This window comes from Parasteatoda tepidariorum, chromosome 7 (assembly GCF_982258835.1).
Source record: "Parasteatoda tepidariorum strain Cologne lab strain chromosome 7, Ptep-v5.0, whole genome shotgun sequence".
Classification (NCBI taxonomy): Eukaryota; Metazoa; Arthropoda; class Arachnida; order Araneae; family Theridiidae; genus Parasteatoda; species Parasteatoda tepidariorum.
In genome coordinates, this window is record NC_141761.1 from 80,482,368 (window position 1) to 80,501,598 (window position 19,231).

At 28.3% G+C, this 19,231-nt stretch overlaps 1 protein-coding gene across 1 annotated transcript; it reads right to left on the reverse strand.

Moving 5' to 3' along the window:
• Positions 1–294: 294 nt before the first annotated feature.
• On the reverse strand, positions 295–18,744 carry LOC107457075 (uncharacterized). The gene is made up of 5 exons (XM_087168137.1): positions 18,588–18,744; positions 12,850–12,970; positions 10,829–10,956; positions 3,335–3,482; positions 295–676 (listed from the first exon to the last, which is right to left on the reverse strand). Exons 1-5 carry the CDS (start codon positions 18,622–18,624, stop codon positions 526–528), a joined length of 585 nt encoding a protein of 194 aa, XP_087024263.1. The 5' UTR covers positions 18,625–18,744; the 3' UTR covers positions 295–525.
• Positions 18,745–19,231: the final 487 nt, after the last annotated feature.

Consider the following 19,231-nt stretch of genomic DNA (forward strand, 5'->3'; position numbering starts at 1 on the left):
ACCTTTTCTCGTTTTCCTTATCCTTTTTCTGTGTCTGTATTAGTTTCCAATACCATTTAATTTCGATACTTAAAGTTTAAATGGTATTAGGTGCGATGAAAAGTTCCTTGGTTCTCGAGAATTTTTTATTTCTATTTTGCCTTATTTATCTATTAGTAATTATCAGTATATATCAGTACATTCAAGGTATCTATTTGTTTTTATCTCTCTTCTGTAAGTGTTTATTTCTTAAAATTTATAGCTGATACTGTAACTGTGAAATTATTTCAAGTGTAGTGATAAAAACAGCTCAACAAAGCTTCAGACATATTTTATTATAAACGATGTGCATAAAATATAAACGATATGCAACTATTTTTTTAATGTTTTAGAAATTTATTATACATTTAAGTTTGTTTTGCACAAATAAATACTGTTTTTCATGCATAAGATAGAAACAATAGAAAAATAACAGATATTAACCCAAAAAAAATCTAGCTTTGATTCCCTATTTCCTGCAGAAAGAGCATTTTAAAATCGGAGATCTCAGAGTTGGAGAGGTCGATTTACCGCAAGACAAGCTTCCTTTATTTCTGTTGGAGGATTGTTCAACTCTTCTCGCATTTCATCAGCTGCGCCAGCACCACATTTTTCGATTACTCGCTCAATTACACAATCAGAAATCCAGTTGTATACCCTGTATAGGTAAATAAAAAGTCGTTTGGAATATTTTCCAATATACATATCATAATAAGAATAAATACTTCGAATGCAGTAATTTACTGTAGGTGCACAACAGATTTACTGATGAGTTATGAAATTAATATTCATAACATGCAAAATATTGAAGTAAATTTGAAAAATAAATATTTTATTTGTGGAGTTATGAGCATTTTTCTTGTAAACATATCTTTTTCTTACCTTTACACGTTTTAATTTTTTATCTAAATAAAAATAAATCAAATGAATTGTGTGTGTGTCTCGTGTATTTAAGTGGATGATGATTTCACATCAAAACTTGAAAAATTTAAATAAAAATAATTTTGCTCTAAAAAACTAAATTAATACAGAGACGATACTTATCCATACACTGTTAAAATTTTCTTACTAAAATTACGGTTAAATAATTGACAGCGCTCTGTTCATCCGATTACCCGTAAAGTTTACGGTAGAGAAATTTTTTTCCTTTTATGGTTTTGAAAACATTTACAAAAGTTTTGCTTATAAAATAATTAATACAAAACTATACAGTTTTTTAACCATTTACAACTAACATTTTTCAAAAACGTAAAAAAAGATTTATTATTTAACTAGTCATAAGAGCTCGGATTTTCGTAAGGTAATGGGCATTGAAGAGTGCCGGAAACTGGAAATTCTTCACGCGTTGAAGGGAATTGAGGAAATATTGTGGTGTCAATAGTAGGACTCGAACTGCAGTTCTGCCGGTCATGAGATAGACAGATAAGCCCGATCGGCTATGATACGTACGATGTATACACATTTGCAAAGAACTAAGTAGCTTCATTAAGGCTATATGACACGAGGCAACCTAGTTGAAAGCAACTAGCGGTTTCAGGGAAGTTGAAACGTGTCATATGATGGTTGCCCGGTTGCTTTCAACCTGCTTTCAACTAGCAACTGAAGTTAAAACCTTTCAACTTAAGTGGAGCAACCAGATTAGTTGAAACGTGTCATATAGTAGTTTCCAAATACTTTCAGCGTTAACTAGCAACCATTTTGTAAACAAAATACACGTGCTGATTCTGACGCATCCTGAATTTTTATCTTTTAAATTTAAACTTGGTTTAATCTACTAACTATGACTAGTTTTAAATGGATTTCTAGTGATATATGTATTTTAAATTTTTCAAACGTATCCTTGTCTTTGGGACATAAATAACAAAGATTATGCGAATAAACTAATTCCCTATAAACTAATTTCCACTGTGGAGATATTAAAAGTTACAAATTATTATTGAATTTTAAAAGTGAATGGAAAAAAAAAAACTAGCATATTACTAATTACAAATGCTTAAATATTTGAAAATTCAAAATTATATAGCTTGAACGCTAAGCTTTTTAAACTCATTTTGATAGATATTTGTTTGACAGATATTTCCGAGTACTAATGAAATTTTGAAAGCAAACGAAAGAAATTATTTTGCTTTTAAATCACTTTTTTTCTGTTCCAGTTCTTCTTTCAAAACCTCAGCTATCAGCTCAACGCCTACTTCACGTACAACGTCAATAATCGCATCCATGATAATTAAAAGAGCTTTTAGCAATAAACTTTATTGAAAAATATAAGTTCTGGTATTGGACTGTTATATACTATAATAGTCCAATACCAGTGCCGTTCTGGTATTGGACTATTCAGAGTTGGTTGAACAAGCGAAGGATGTAACGTGTGATCACAAACGAGAAACCAAAAACCGGTTTCTTAACTTAGTTGTCTCCACTTGGTTGCCTAGTGTCATCAGCACTTTAGGTGGTTCTAGTTTTTGAGATAAAATTCAGGTTGTTGAACCGTAATACGGGAAAGCAGTTAATGAACAGTTTTTCTCAAACTCAACAGTTTGATTACCATTTTATTTATGGTTATTTAACTGTTTTTATTAAATATGGTAAAATAGCCATTCAAGAAATTGTTATTTAACCATTTTTCCCAGAAATTTCTAACAGTGTATAGGGAAACTAATCTCTTTATTATTACCAACACCAATGATACTTCATTAAATTTAGTAATAGGTATTAATGGTATTATGTAAATTGGTGTTTTTAATTAGTACTAAATATATACGCAATTCTTACATGTATCTGGTCGTACCTAGCTGTATAAATTTGAAACCATTAAACATTATCTTTATCCCATAGTGAACTAATCGTAAGACAAGGTTTCCAGGTGATTACCGAAGTCAAGCATCAATGGTGTTGATGACTAGTATGATAAGCCTAGGAGAGGACGGAGAATATGTGACATCGATCCTCGTTAAATTGTTCTTCCTTAAAGTGATCGACTTTGGACTCTGGTCAGGACGCCATCTATTATGAAGAGCACCAAAGTTGTGATAGCATTGTCAGGGCAGGTTACCTCAGTCAGGGTTGTCCTTCAGGGTCGATTTTCCAGGCCCTCGCCAATAACCCGTTGCGCAGTTTTAGTGCGACGTAAATTAAGTTCTATAACTTTTACTAACCAATATCTTCAAAATATTCATATTTTGACAGATTAATATGAAGTTGTTAATTATTAGTATATCATCCTAACTGTACAGAAAGCAATAGTTCTCTAGAGAAATAGCCCTTTTATCTCTAACAAGCAAATGAGTTTTCAAATACGCGTATAGTGTATACTTACGTGCACTTGACATCATTTTCATTTGGATTTCTTTGACGAGAAAAGTGTGACAATGCCCTCATTTGATTTTCTCTAAGGCAACCCAGTATGTAATCTTTATTGTCCTGTACACAAACTTCAGTTGTCTCATCATCAATCTCATTTGTTTCTGAAATGGTTAATGAAACAACACCATAAATATAAAACTTTTTTTAATACACTTGGAAGATTTTCTTAATATATAGTGAAGGAATGGGGCTCGATTCCTAATGGCGGCTTAAAAAACAAATGGGTATCAGCTTGTCTGAGAAATAAAGGGGGTTTGCTCACAATTCTAACCACGTTATCACAACCATCAACTGGTTACGATACTTTGCAGACTTAACCTCCATGACCCACCAGTCGCAGACTGTTGTGTCAATTCTGTAGTTAATTTACTAGGAGTTTCCGCATTCTCTACGCTTTGCTTTTCAATCCACATGATTGTGTTGTTGTTGTTGACGTATGTCATTAAGGCAGAGGGGGTGCGATTGCTCTTGTTTTCCAGTAGCGTAAAAGTGGCACAACTAAAGAAACACGCGTTTTTGACTAAGAACAAGTATAAATATGAAAATTCACATTCTTTTCAGCAGCAATCCAGCAGAACTCATAATTCAACTTGAAGATAATCTTCGTTTAATAGAAATGCAAAAATAATGATTAATAGATATGGCGTGAAATATTAATAAAAGTTTCATTTTATTTTACTTCATATTTATATTATATTTATTTTCTTTCAATGCATGTAATAAATTTATTAATATTATATTTACGGATTTACTAAAAGCAAAAAATTTAAACGGAACAAGGGATGTTATTTTTTTACCTGCAATTAGATTTGAAATAAAAAATAAAATGCAATATTTTTAATGATAGTAATATTATTGATCCGAGCTGGTAACTGGAAAGCCACCCAGTTTTGGAGGGATGAGTACCAAGTAGCAGCTTGTCTAGGAAGTAAAGGTGGTTTGTGCGCAATAGTGATCATATTGCCGCGATCATGCCATCGCTGACAAAACACAGCTCGTGAGCTTCATTAACTATGTATTTGATTCTAAAATACGTACATTTTTTAAAACTTTATCTGCCTCGATGCCCCATTTCAAACATAATATTTATAAACATAATGCCAAATTTATGAACATAATATTTTATTTTTAATATTAACATCGCAAATCTTGGAAAAAATGTTTCCAAGATTTTACTTTCAAATTTTTTGTTATTTTACTTTCAAAATTTGTTTTCAGTTTTTGTTTTTTTTAAATTTAAAGTCTAATTATTTTTAAACTATTTTTATTTTCTATGATCATATATATAAAGAGAAGTTACGCCTTATACATGTTTCAATTGTCAAATTTCCACCAGATGTTCAAAATATTTTATATTTCTGGAAAGATGTTAGAAGCTTTCCTTTTCAAAAAATATATAAGTGTGAATAATAAATAAAATAAAATAAAATGAACATGTCTTTTTATGTTTTATATAGAGCAGCCTGTGCCCCCCTTGTGGTCAGACCCTTCACTCCAAACAAATGTTTTCCTAATGGCACTTCTTTTTCTCCTGATGGCATTATAATATAGGGAATTGAATATTAGATTTAATAAACTTATTTCGTATTGTAACAATTCTCAATAAAGCGTCAAAATTTATTGAAGATATTTAGCACCGAAACGATTTTTTTAAAATTCGTTTCCATCTTTCCTATTCGAGAAAAATTGCTAAAATTCCGATTCTTCTTTTATTCTCCCAATCATCTTTCTATTTTTTTAAATTTATATTTAGATTATTTTAATTTTTTTATCTATCATATTATCTCTGTTTCGGTAAGAAACTGATAATTCTAAAACTGAGTTGCTCTTAGACTATATGACAGGAGAGAGAGAGACAGATCGAAGGAAGAGCCCATTCAACTTTTCTGAGAACAGAAGCAGGGAATATTTAGCGGTTCTCTTTTACCTAAGCTAAACGGTGAATTCCAGGCGTGTTCCTGAAAAGGCAGCACTATAACATGACACCTTTTGTCACACTCTATTGTAGAAAAACATGTTGCACATTTCCTTCTTTTCTACATACTTAAAGATTTATTAGAAAATCAACCTAGTAACTAAAGACAGCTTTTTTTGTTAATCAAAATTGAATCTTAGATTATAAATCAACCTCTAATGTAACTTAGCTTTAAATGTAACGACTAAGGCTAAATATTCTGTTTAATTATTACGTAAGCGAAGTAATTACGAAAGTATTACGAAAGGAAGAAGAAGGAAGTTTGAGATCTCATTTTTCTAACAAAAGGGGTGAGGTCAATGAGCAATGTTTACAAAAAATATTATAGTCACATTATTTTCAGTTTTTTTAAAATAAAAACTACATTTTAACGAAAAATTAGGAAAAATTAAATGTCCTAAACGAAAATACTAGAATTTCCTGAAACAATATTCAAATTTTTTTTGTTCCTAAAAAGTTTCTTAAAAACCCAAAAATATGATCTATTATAACATTTCTATATAAGTTAAGTTAATTATTATTATTATGTTAATATATATATATATATATATATATATATATATATATATATATATATATATATTCTGTTGTTCGATGCCAACTTATGATAGTTAAAATAAAATTTAACACAATCAACAAAGCATACTTACTTATTCCTTTCAAGAGACCAAAAAACTATTTCAACTATATCTAGATTAGCGGTGCATCAATTGCATAATATTAGTTGGGCATATTACTAAATAAAATTAATCGTAATTGGTTCATACTAAAATTAAGTCACCAAAATTATTTAAGCGTCATACGGTTCCCCAAAATAGAAGAACCTTTTCTCCATCCATTGTACTTTTTAATACATAGTTTATTCTTTTTTATTTCAATAAGTATCTATTAATAAAGTTGACTAATTATAACTGGTATCAATAATATTAAGGCGATTTTTTACGTTTCTCCTAAACATACTACGCAGTTCTCTTCATTTATTGTGACTTTCAGAACATAATCTTTTTTTTTGTTCCACTTATATTGATTTTAAATTATTTTGTATTATAGAAAAATATTTTAAAAGTATAACTTTGAACAAAATAAACATGCGATTTCGGAAAACTTACTAATTTCAAGACGCAGTCAACCATAGTTTTGTTCATCATTGGGTTTATCTGACATTAAAAGATAACACTTGAAAATATCGTGCAATAAACTCTTTTTATAATTAAATAGAGCTTTGAGCTAGCAAACATTACTGATGTTTTATCTTTAAAATATATATATAATAAAAATACATATATTTAAAATTGTTGAATTATTGTTTAATTTATAGCAAAGGTATCTGTAAAACCAATGAGTAAATTCTATTTTTCAAACTCTTGAACGATGTAATTAAATTTTTTAGAGAATTTTTAAGATGGGTGGTAGATTAGTTTCTTTCATCTGCTGTCCAAATTTTAAAATGCACTAACAGTCCTAATTAATACGAAACACAAACTCATAAATTGATAGTTATAGGTGTATATAAATATAGATCCATATAAATATAGATGCAGAGAAAAATAAAATAAAAAACGCACAAAATAAATATGCTTAAAATGTTTTATATTTCAGTATAAATTACTGTCGAAATTATAAAAAAAACTTTTTTAACTTCAGTAAGTAGATTTTACTCCTTATAAATATGACAATCTATAAAAATAATTTATTGTAAAGAAATACTTTTAATTATATCAATCCCGCTACATATGAATGACTGATTTATGAACATACAAGAATAATAATTACTATTATAATTTTTATATTTTTATTCAACTGTATTCTTCAGTAACGTTATTACAAAGTAAATATGATTGCAAATCCTGTCAATTTGAACACTGTTGATTTGAATTAAGAAGCAAGTCGTGAACAATTATATTGCATGCATCTTAATTTTTTTTTTCGGTCAGGACACTTAATAAAATGAAAGATATGTTTCAGAAGACGTTTCTTATTATTGATTTATTTTAAAAGCTAATACTCTTAAATTTACTAAAATATAACTCGGAACCGTTTAGTATTAATTTCTTTATTTAAGAAATAAATTTAAAGATAACACAATAATAATATTAGATTTCATAAACCATGTTACATTAAATAAAATTAATAAGTCGCTGTACTTATACAAAAATTAAACGGATGAGATAATTTGAATATTCGGCACTTATCAAAAGAGTCTTCCTCTCTTATTTAAAATTTCGAAAGAATAGAAAAAAAGGAAAAAAGAAGGAATTAAATAAAAGAAAGAAGAAAATTAAAGTATAATTTACTACTCCTCTACTTGAAAATCGCCAATACGGTGCTAAACTTTTATTTTCGGAAAACTTATATTTCATGTAAATGTTCTTATTTGTCAACAATTCCCCTCCTTTGCCGCATGAGTGATTTTGAATACTCAACTGCGAGAAAACGCTGACCCCTCCTCAACCCCTCACAGGAAGATAGTTTTGGACGAGTTCAATCATAGAAACTGCTTTCAGAAAACTCCCGTAATGAAGGGACACAATTTCTAGGACTCGATCGGAATCAGAGGGTTAACCCCTTGCATCCGAAGCGTCATGAAAAGACATTTACAAGCAAACTACGGCAAGTGTCGTTTCGTGACGGTCTGGTTTTTTTGGGGTAGGGAGAGTAGAAAAAGAGATTCTTGGGTGGGGAAAAAAATGGGGGTCAGTTAAGGGGAGGACGAACAAAGAGAAGGGTTGGCAGTTTACATCAATTACTCAAACTATTATCCTTTCCCTAAGTTTCTTCTGAATGGGTTGCTTTTTGCTTTGAAATTTGGCCTTCAAGAAAAACGCCAATACTATCATTTTACTTACATTGAAAACTATTTTGAAAAGCACAACTAAGAAGCTTTTTCTTAAGCAATGTTTTTTTTCTTAAATAACATTATTAAAAATATGTAATCTAAGATTATGATTATTCGATAATAATCTACTTCAAATAATGTTTTATTTTTTTTATCCGCTTTTTGTTATCATTAAAAATAAATAAATAAATAAAGTAAAAAAAATTGATAATAATATTAAAAAAAAAAAAAAATCAGTGCTTTTATATTGTTTTAGTTACCTAAATTTTTACAGATTTCAATTGTTATAAAACTTTTTATAGTTTTTCGGCAAAGAATATAATAAAGATTCTTTGAATAAAAAATTTTTTCTTCATTTTCTTCCCATTTTATCAGATAAGTGATTCTTTAAATTTTTATTAATCGAGGATTTATTCATCAAAATATTAAACAAAAAATCTGTTTATAAGAACTTTACACAATTTTATAATTTTCAAGATTTTTTCGTTTAAGCAAACTAAAGCATTTCATATGCATTTTCCTTAGCAATGAAAACTTAAAACCCGCTTATGTCAAAACATGATTTTTTGAGTTTTGCTGATATTGTAGCCCATGAGCGATATATATATATATATATATATATATATATACATATATATATATATATATATATATATATATATATATATATATATATATATATATATATATATATATATATATATATATATATATATATATATATATATATATATATATATATATATATATATATATATATATATATATATATATATATATATATATATATATATATATATATATATATATATATATTTGATACTGGTTTTTAAAAAAAATTAAGTTGCTATTCCCAGTCGATATAATTTTCATGCTTATGTGAGAAAAATATAAAATGACGACTGAAGTGAAAAGTATCAATGAAATTGTGTCGTTGATTTTCGACATTCTGTGAATCTAGCATCTCTTTCATTTCCTTTCACATTGTCTTTTACATTAACTCTTACATTGTATTCAAAATCATTAAAAAAATCTGCTTCCAGAGTATTTTTTTAACGCTCAATAGTTCTTTGGAAACAATAAGGATATATATTTGGGACTTTAAGTCTATAAATGAAATGAAACGATTAAGCTAGTTTAAATTACAATTACAGAAAAGAAAAACTTAAATTATCATGAGTAAAATATCATAAATAATTAACGGGGGATGATTTTGCACACATGGATACCTTTTCAGAGTAAATAACATTAACTTTCGATATTAAATTTGAAGTAAACTTGCTTCATTCTGGGTATTTTTTGTCTTATAGCAATTATACTGCATTTGAGTTACACGATGTGAAAAACAATATCTTCCAACGCTACGATTTTTTGAAGACAACTTTATAAAGACATTCTCTCTGTAATAGGTACCATAGATTTTTGTTGCAATGTTAATAAATACAAATTACTATGTAAAAGTACTGGAGATTCTGTGATTGGCAGAGCATTTAGTTTTCTTGTTCATGCTTTATTTTTCTACGATTTTTACATATTTATAAAGAGACGCATTGTTTTTATTGCAATGTACAATTATTTAATTTTAGCTTTGTACAATAAATTTGTAACATGAGTGGATGAACTTTAATCGCATTCCTGTCTGTACCACCTTCATAATTTTTATTCCTTTTACGTAATTTTGAACTTGACTCGGAAGACAAACAGTAAGACAAACTTCTCTTCAATGAAAACTTCTAAAAATTAACCAGGCTCTTCATGTCAAAAAAGAGGAAAACTATGAAAATTGTTTGTTTTTTTTTAACGATAATAAGATTCTAACCCTCATTTTAACTACAACTAAAAATGCATTTGTCAGTAATATCACACTATTCAAATTATGATAACATTGAACATGCATTTATTTAAAACTATTGTGAATTTTATTTAAATATAAGAAACATTACGTATGTATGTACAGTACGCAAAAAAAGGCTGACCACATTGAATAACTTTTGGCTAAGAGATCGGATTTTCGCGTGCTAGGACTTCATTTTAATAGTTCGACGGGAGGACCTTACAACAGACGATATTTTAAGAAACGAATTCTGACTCAAAAACGTACTTTCTCTGAATAAACATACCTTATTTTCAATAGATTCAGATTCCAGACCCTCGAAGTATAAGAGGTAGTCTCAATCAGGGAAATATGGTACTAATAATTTAGTCAGGACAGCGGAAGTATATGCTAATTCTACTTTTTTCGTATTTCATCATATTTCGAGAACTTTTTTAACTAATTTAAAAAAACTTTTGCACAGAGTTGAAAAAATTCGTTTATCCAAAGATAATTTCTCCACGACTATTTTTTAATAATTTTTTACTATTTTTAATATGCATTTAGTATTATGTAAGGAAAAAAAATATGAACTGTTTTTTTTTAAACTTAAGTCATCAAAAAAGTATACAAAGCTGGAAGAAAGTGATGTATCCAATGACCAAGCAAAGCATTCCTGGAAAGAACTGCGAAAGCATTTCTAGGGATGAACGAGCATTAGCGAGTAGAGGTGGTGCTTCCTAGTATTAATATATATATTTGGCAATTGAACACGTGAAGTCATCATTCAAACAGTACTCCTGTGCAGTCATTAATACTATACCTGTTTCTCGGCAATTTTCGGTTAAGGCATCGATTTCCTGAATTGCAGCGTCTAGATGAGTTCTATCACTCTCGTCTAGACAATCTTCAGCGAGTGTTCTCAAACAGTTTTTAGTTGTCCTCGCTATTCTAAAATAATAATAAATAAATAAATAATTAAAAAATTAAAATATTTTTATACTCAATTCGCTTTTTTTCTAAATCTTCAAGTTTTAAAAATAAATATAAATTTTTTTCCATATGAAATCGACTGATTACTGAGTGTTTCAATATGTTCTTAAGTGTCACTATGTCACTGATGAAAACTACTTTCTTGATTCAATTTTTCTTTAATTAATTTTAGAAGTCATATTTTTTAATAAAAAATAAGTATTTAATTCGTTTCTATTTCTGTTTTTTTTTTTAAATGAATTCAAATAATTTCATAACAATTTCAATATTAATAGGAAACATTGTCTGGAATTACTTTTTGAGCTATATCATTAAAAAATTTTTCATTTATTATTTTTTTTAAATCAATATACAACGAGATAACTCAATTTTAATAGGGTTTCTCAATAAAACAGGGATTAAAAAGTAATGTTCCTATCGTAGGTTTTAAAATTTCACGCTTTCGTATCACTAGAGTTTATTTTTAATAGAAAAAAAAATTCGTACTATCACCAAATTGAAAACTACATTTTGTTAATAGTTTTCATGTGTGACTACACTCCTTCTTACGGCTTTCTACACAAGCGTCATCCTCCCCGACTATTCTTGTGTCCCTTCTCATCCCACCTTCTCTTCCGCGGATTCTATTTTAATACATTATTCTTACATTAAATAAAAACCTAAAAACAATGTTTTCCGGGAATCAGTTTTCGAAATTTAAAATATGGATTTGAAATTTAATTTCATGTCTGACATGTTTTTGTTTATAAATCGGCGCACTCAGTTTTTAAAGTCCGCTGTATTAGAGTTCCTCCTTGGAATGGATCTAGCATGTCACGACACGTCATCGTCTGTAGGAAACTGATGCGTTGGCAAAAATTTCTTTCTATTTAAATACATATAGAAGTCAAGAAGAGAAAGATCTGGGTTATAGAGTGGAGGGATATGGATGTGGGATTTGTTTTATGCTGCCGAGCATTACCACGAAGCAATACACCCATTTTTTTACCCGAAGTTGCCCTTTTTGTTCCCGTTTTTGCATCCTAACCTTTCATCATTTTCCTAGATACGAAGACTAACAGTCAACTGTGACTCGTTGGTCCTTATGTTGAGAAGAAGCGAAAATATTACTTTATCTTTTGCAATAAATCTTTTCAGGCAAATATGTTTCTTTTCATTTTATTGATCTTGGTAAATTTAATTTTCGAAAAATAAAGAATCAGCATGTGTCGATTTGTCAACAGCAAGTTACCCAACTGTAAGCAAAAGCACAAAAAGTCATCAAATTGTATGACAAGTTATAGAAGTCTCGTCCTTTTTTCAAAAAGAAGAAACTTGATTCTAAATCTTTTCAGTTAATTATGTTTTTTTTATTGGCCGTGGTAAATTTGATTTTCGAAAAAGGTTCGTAAATTAAAGAAACAGCATATGTAGATTTGTCAACAGCAAGTTACCTGTATGACAAATCCTGTATGACAAGGGCTAGAAGTCTGGTAGATTATTGTTTCTCCTACAAAAAGTCATTCTCTGGTAATTATGTTTGATTTCTCTTATGAGAAGTGAAATTTTTTTCCTCCAATGTCCACCTGCAGAATGACCTAGGTTATGCAGGCATCTAAGGGTAGATTTGTTGGCAACTCTTTCAAGGGCCCCATATTAGGTAGGCCAACATTGCTTCCCACAGTAACAGATAGAAAAGAGAAGGAAAAAACATCAATGTCTTTCCCGGGATTCAAACCCAGAACCTTTCTGATACAAGGCCAGTTCCCTAACTCCTACTCAGGCATTTCGGCTGAGAAGTGAAAATGACTCTCTTTATATTTTGAATGACTCTCTTTATTTTTATAAGAATAGATGAGAAAGAGAACTTACTGGCATGCTTCGGCTTCTGATCGTTCATTAATAGGCATTTCGAGAAAACTTTCAATGCATTCTCGTCCTCGTGTTGCAATGACTTCGGAACTACAACTTTCTGCTTGAGTTTTACCCACAGCTAGATATATGACAGAAAATAATAAATCATATAGAGGTAACTAATCTCCTATGTTTTTTTTTAAAGAATCTATCGCTAATTCATTTGTCCCTCTGCACGGAATTACAAAATTCCATCCATTGAACTGTTTCAAATATTAATAATAAAGATTGTATGTACACATGTATCAACGTCATGCTTGTCCTAGGATAATTTGAATACAAACCCACATTCACTAATAGATGGCAGTTTTACGGAGTTGGCTAACACAAAAAAACTAGTACTCATTTCTCACAAGTGATGTTGACTTTAGATAAACTAATCAAGAAACATACCATGGTTTACTTAATAAAACATAACTCAACCAAACTTAACCCGTAAGTTTATAACCTAACAAAAAATCATACATAACTTAGGACTAAAAGTTAAATTTTATTTGAAGATTTTGAACGCTTGTTAGTTGTAAATGGCTACGAACTCATATAATTTTATATTCATAGTTTCTTAACCATATCAGTTATAAAATGTTTCAAACCTTTAAACGAATAACTCTCGATGTAAGGATCGGATTCGTTTGTACTAAGACTCAAACCTAATGGTACGAGGACCTTACATTAAATATTCTAATTAATTAGTGCAGAAAATCTCTTAGTTACGGAATTGACATAAAAGTGTGCTTTATCTATATCCTGCTGTATATATATATATATATATATATATATATATATATATATATATATATATATATATATATATATATATATATATATATATATATATATATATATATATATATATATATATATATATATATATATATATATATATATATATATATATATATATATATATATATGAACAAATTGTTTTCTATGATAAAAAAATGATCATCAATGCTACACTTTTCGCTTTTGATGAGAAAATTCTTTTAATTTTTTTTAAATTTTATTAAAAATTAGAAGTTTTTAAAATAAATAACGAAAGCAATGTTGACTTCACTTTAATTCGTAATGAATTGAAGACAGAAGAAATGCATTTTACCTTAATACACACATCTGTAACAGTATCCGAAATCGGAAGTCATCAGTTGCAAGTTTGTTGATAATAGAAATTATAAATTATTGAGGAATTTTTCTTCAAATGTTTGGCGTGTTCTGTTCCTGAAAGATTTACTAATATTCTGGAGATTTTTTCAAGTTCTTCGGCCTTTTCCTTAGGGAAATTTTGCTTCTTATTTGCTGCTAAAAAATGGCGTCTGATTCAGTCAATGACTTTGATGGAACTAAATGAAAACGTGATAAATTAATGTCCGATATTTACAGGCTCCCGCTAGACGGCGTACTCGAGCGTTGCGATCGCGGATAGTTATAGCATATTCTTCTTCGTTATAGAATAGTATATATTTCTGTATCTATATAATTCGGAAAACAACAATAAAAAAGTTACTTGAAAGTCCAAGTTACTTGAAATAGTGCCATTTGTGCTGATTCTTAATTAATTTTAATCGTTTTCTTGGTAAGTATTTTTTAGTTTTGAAAGAATAAGTTCAACTAGAATTCAGTTATTCTGTTTTTGGCTACATATTCAAATTCATATCAATTATAAAATTTTGCTGTGTAGTATGTTATCTAAAAGTAATGAAGGGATAAACTATGTATCTATTATTTGAGAATAAAGTTTTCAAACAAGGAACTTATCATTTTGGAATTCTCTGGGAATTATAAATCAGGTAAGTGCAATGATTTTTACAATAAAAAATTTGCTTGTAAATATTTTTTTTCATTTGATGATGGTTCTCTACAGAATGGGTTTTTACGTCTGATTAAGAACTATAAGAATGATAAAAAAAGAAACAATATGAAAGTTTTTATTTCAATGTTAAGAATTCTCAAAATCGTTTTTTTATCCTAAGAATTCTTTATTTTCCGTTTTTTAGTTTATAATTTTTTGATAAAAATTTTTCTCAAAATAGTTTTTTTGAAAAATTGAATGGTATAACATTATGTGTTAATGTATACTTCTTGTATATTCCAATGTTTGAAGTAATATGATTCAGAAAAGTATGGAATAAAAATTCGATACTCACGTATTAACGCCACCGCCGCTACAGATTTGACGGTTTTTAAGTGCCTCCAATCTACACTTAAAATTTTGGCGACAGTTCATAACATAAAACACTTTATTTAAAATCAAAATAGTCAATCGGATTTCGGTGGAAAATGAACCGATAGAGAGTTTAGCATAGATTCAAAACAATCATATCGCCATATGAACTCTGATAAATAAGATTCCAAATGAAATAACATTTCCAAAACGTACTTTTACCAGGATAAAGTTTCATGTTGTGGGAATTGGTACATTTTCGTTTTTTCGGTAAAATATTTCCCTCCTGAAAAAATAAAATTGCATCTTGTTTTGTTTTTGGCAAATCCCAAAGATGAATTTTCGTAGCACTAAAAATGGCGACAAAAAAGAATTGTTTTTTTGTTTTTGTTTCGTCAGCGCTCTTTATTTTACGTTTCTTAGTTTCTAAATAATGATTTTTATTGAAACTTGAAATTTTTTGATAAAAATTGTTGTCAAAAAACTTTGCTTACAATATTAAATTTCATAAAATTATGAGGCTTATGTATATTTTTTGTTCATTTTAATTTTTGAAGTAATATGATTCTTAAAACTATAGAATGTAAAGTTTAAATGGGCCTTTCATGTTATATCATTAAATTTAGTAATACTATTTCTCGGGCATTATGCTTTAACTTTTATAAGAATATACATATTTTTTTCTGCTAATGAACAAATATTTTTCTGATGTGTTTTGGATATTCCTTCTCTAATAAAAAGAGATACCATTTTGTTTTCGTTTGCATAAGAAAGAATATCAAGCATTTTTCTTTTTTAAATTTAATTAGCCACAATAAAGAAGGAACGTTGCAATGCTACGTGCTACATTAACATCGTCTCTAGAGTAACTGAATGACTGTTCATATAGAAATCGCAGGTATTAGTCTCATACAACAACGCCCCCTATAGTTCGTTGCGATCGCGAATTGCCTTTAGAATTTTTATTAATTTTATGCTGATGACAACCAAAACAATATGGAAATCAATGTGGGAGAACTAGATCCTACCTTGTTATTTTTGACCAATAAAAATGCATCGACAACAATGGAAAACTGAATTGGACCATTACGTAATGTTATGGAGAGATAAAATTATTCTTCGGTTTCTTCTGTGACAGAAATTAACTGCCAATGAGTTACTACTTAAGACTTACTAATTACTGAATTACGCCTTATTAAACTTCTTATATAATTATAAATATATAAAATTATTCTTAGGTCTCATCTCCTGAGACATAAATTAACTTTCAATTTAAAATGTATACTGATCATTCAGCTTCTTATAGTATTAATAAAAGAAAATGTCTTCTGTTCAATATTTATATACAGTGCACTCCCGATTATCCGTGTTAATCACCGGAACAGGTCGCACGGACAATCGAAAAACACGAATAATCCGAAAACGCCTTTTATTAGAGAAAAATTCAATATCACCACGAAAAATATAAAAATTACTGACATTTGCATGCATATTTCCTTATTAAAAATGTATAATGCGTCTTCGCCATACATCGATACACATATTTTACGAACTGCAGTAATGTCACTGTAATCAAATCCTCCCATATAATCTAATAAAGTTTCCACAGTGCAGCAGAATGAGAAAATGTATTTCATTCATTTACTACATCTTCTGCATCAGTTACTATCATCACTATTTGATTTAACAACATAACGATGTCTTCATCAGTCAAATACTGGAAGCCAGGATCACATGCATCACTTTGAAACCAATGATCTAAATTTTCTTCATCAAGAATTTCGAAACCTTAGATTTCTTTTGCTTGTTCGAGAATACTGTTATCATATTTTTCTTGAACATCTGAAGAGGATTGTTCATCAAGCGGTATGATCTTTCTCCAAGATCGTGATAACGTAGACAATTTTACCTTCGACCATGTTACTGATATTCCATATACTGCAATCCAATAACGAATATTGCTTCCAAAAACTTGGTAGTGTTATAACTTCATGAATCAAGTTTTTTTAATCTTGAAAATGTTTCCCTTTATATTTTTTGTGAGACTCCGGAATGGTCACGGATAATCCGCAAACCGGATAATCCGTGAACGGATAATCGAGAGTGACTGTACTTAATTTATTAATATTCCAAAGTTGACTACGAAGTGAAAAATATTTATCCACAAACATAATCGATTTTTGTATGTATTATATTTCCTATACTACTTTAATTTCTTTTTATTCACACATTTTTACCCATTGAGGAAAAGGGTGTTGTTTTAGGTTTTTCATGACTGTACAATTTTTCCAACTAGATCAAATTCAACACTATAATCACAAATAAAGCGATTTAAGAATCATAAAAATTCTGGCTAACAAAATCATTACTGAAAAAGCACCTCAACAAGAGTAATTAAAAAAGGCAGGCGATAATTTTGCGTTTTGTTTTCATCAGGGTGTTTTTTTTAATGTTTTAACACAGCATTAGGTTAAAATATTTTTATGCTCTCAATAAGATGAGCTTATTCATAACTACTGCCCTAGCGGCGATTTAAGAATAAATATGAATACTGAAAGGGAGGAAGGAAAATAATTTTGTGACGCAATAAGAAATGTCTATTGGTTGGAATTGAAAATCATACCTGTCCATTTAATAGCAAGAGGACAAACATCAATTGATCTCATTTTTATAACCCATGATTTGAAGTATGGTGGTGTTTATTAAAATATAGCCAGAAAAAAAAATTTTGCTATGTAACGAGACATCGCAATAAATCTATAGCAATTTTTTCTCTCTCATAAATAATTCGCATTACAGTAAATCTTATAAATTTTTGCTAATTAACAAATATTTCCATTTCTAAGTAGATTAATAAGTTAATTGGTAAAACATTTTTTGCTTATGCACTAATCAGATTAATTTTTAAGTATTAAATAGCAGCCTACTTGTACTATGTGAAGTAAACATTTCATTTTCATTATCATTTTTATTAAAAATGATAATCACTATGAAAATATTTTCAATATCATTAATTTAAGATGGCATTCCAATTGAATAATGTAATACTTAATTCAATTTAATATATTAATTTAATTTAATATTTAATTTAATTTAATATTTAATTTAATTTAATTTAATATTTAATTTAATTTAATTTAATATTTAATTCAATTAAATATTTCAATTTAATTTAATATTTAATTCAATTTAATATTTTAATTTAATTTAATATTTAATTCCATTTAATATTTCAGTTCAATTTAATATTTCAATTCAATTTAATGTTTTTTTTTAACTCAAGTTAAGTTTTAAATGGTTTAAGAATTTTCGTTTTTGTATTTTTGTTTTAGTATTTGCAGAATAACAATAAATTATGTACAATTAATTGCACATTTTAAATACTTGCATGAAAGAAAGCAATGTTTGAAAATACTTAAATTTAAAGAATTGTCTTAAATAAAAAATTGAAGTTAATTTACTTAAAATGAGATATTAACTTTTTCATATAACATAATTAAAATTTATTTAAAGAAATTGCTCAAAAATTTCTTACCAATTAGAAAAAACAGGAATATAAATTTTGAATACATAGCGTAGAATTTTGGTAGCTCGTCTAATACGGTAGTTAAGCAAAAACTTCTTATCACATAAATACTTTTTTTTATTGTTTTCTATTTACATTGTATTTTTTTGCCACAGGAAACTATTTCATTATCAAGGAGTTATTAGGGCCACTTGATCACATCGGAAACAGGCTTCCTCAATTAAATTGAAAGTTAGCTGATCCTTGAGATTTATCTGATTTATTTGACTAATTAAAATTGTCGTTATTTTTTTTTCTACTTCCTATAAAGTAAAGTATTTTATTCCTTTTCTAATTAATAAATGCAACCATAATTGTTTATATTGACTATTTTAATCTACAAATTGTTATTTTTTATTTTAATTCGAGCTGCAAGAAATAAACATCTATGTTTCTTAAAGATATATTAGTTCAATGTATTATTTCCCTGTTTCTTATTCATCAAACATTCGTTAGTGACATTCTAGAGTAAAATTAATATCAATTAAGTTTTTTAGATGTAACAAACTTAATTTTTTAAAGTTGTATAAGCTGTAGCAGAAAAACAATAATAAGCTACAATTATATTAAGATATATGAGCTCAATGCATTATTTCCGGTTTTTTATTCACTAA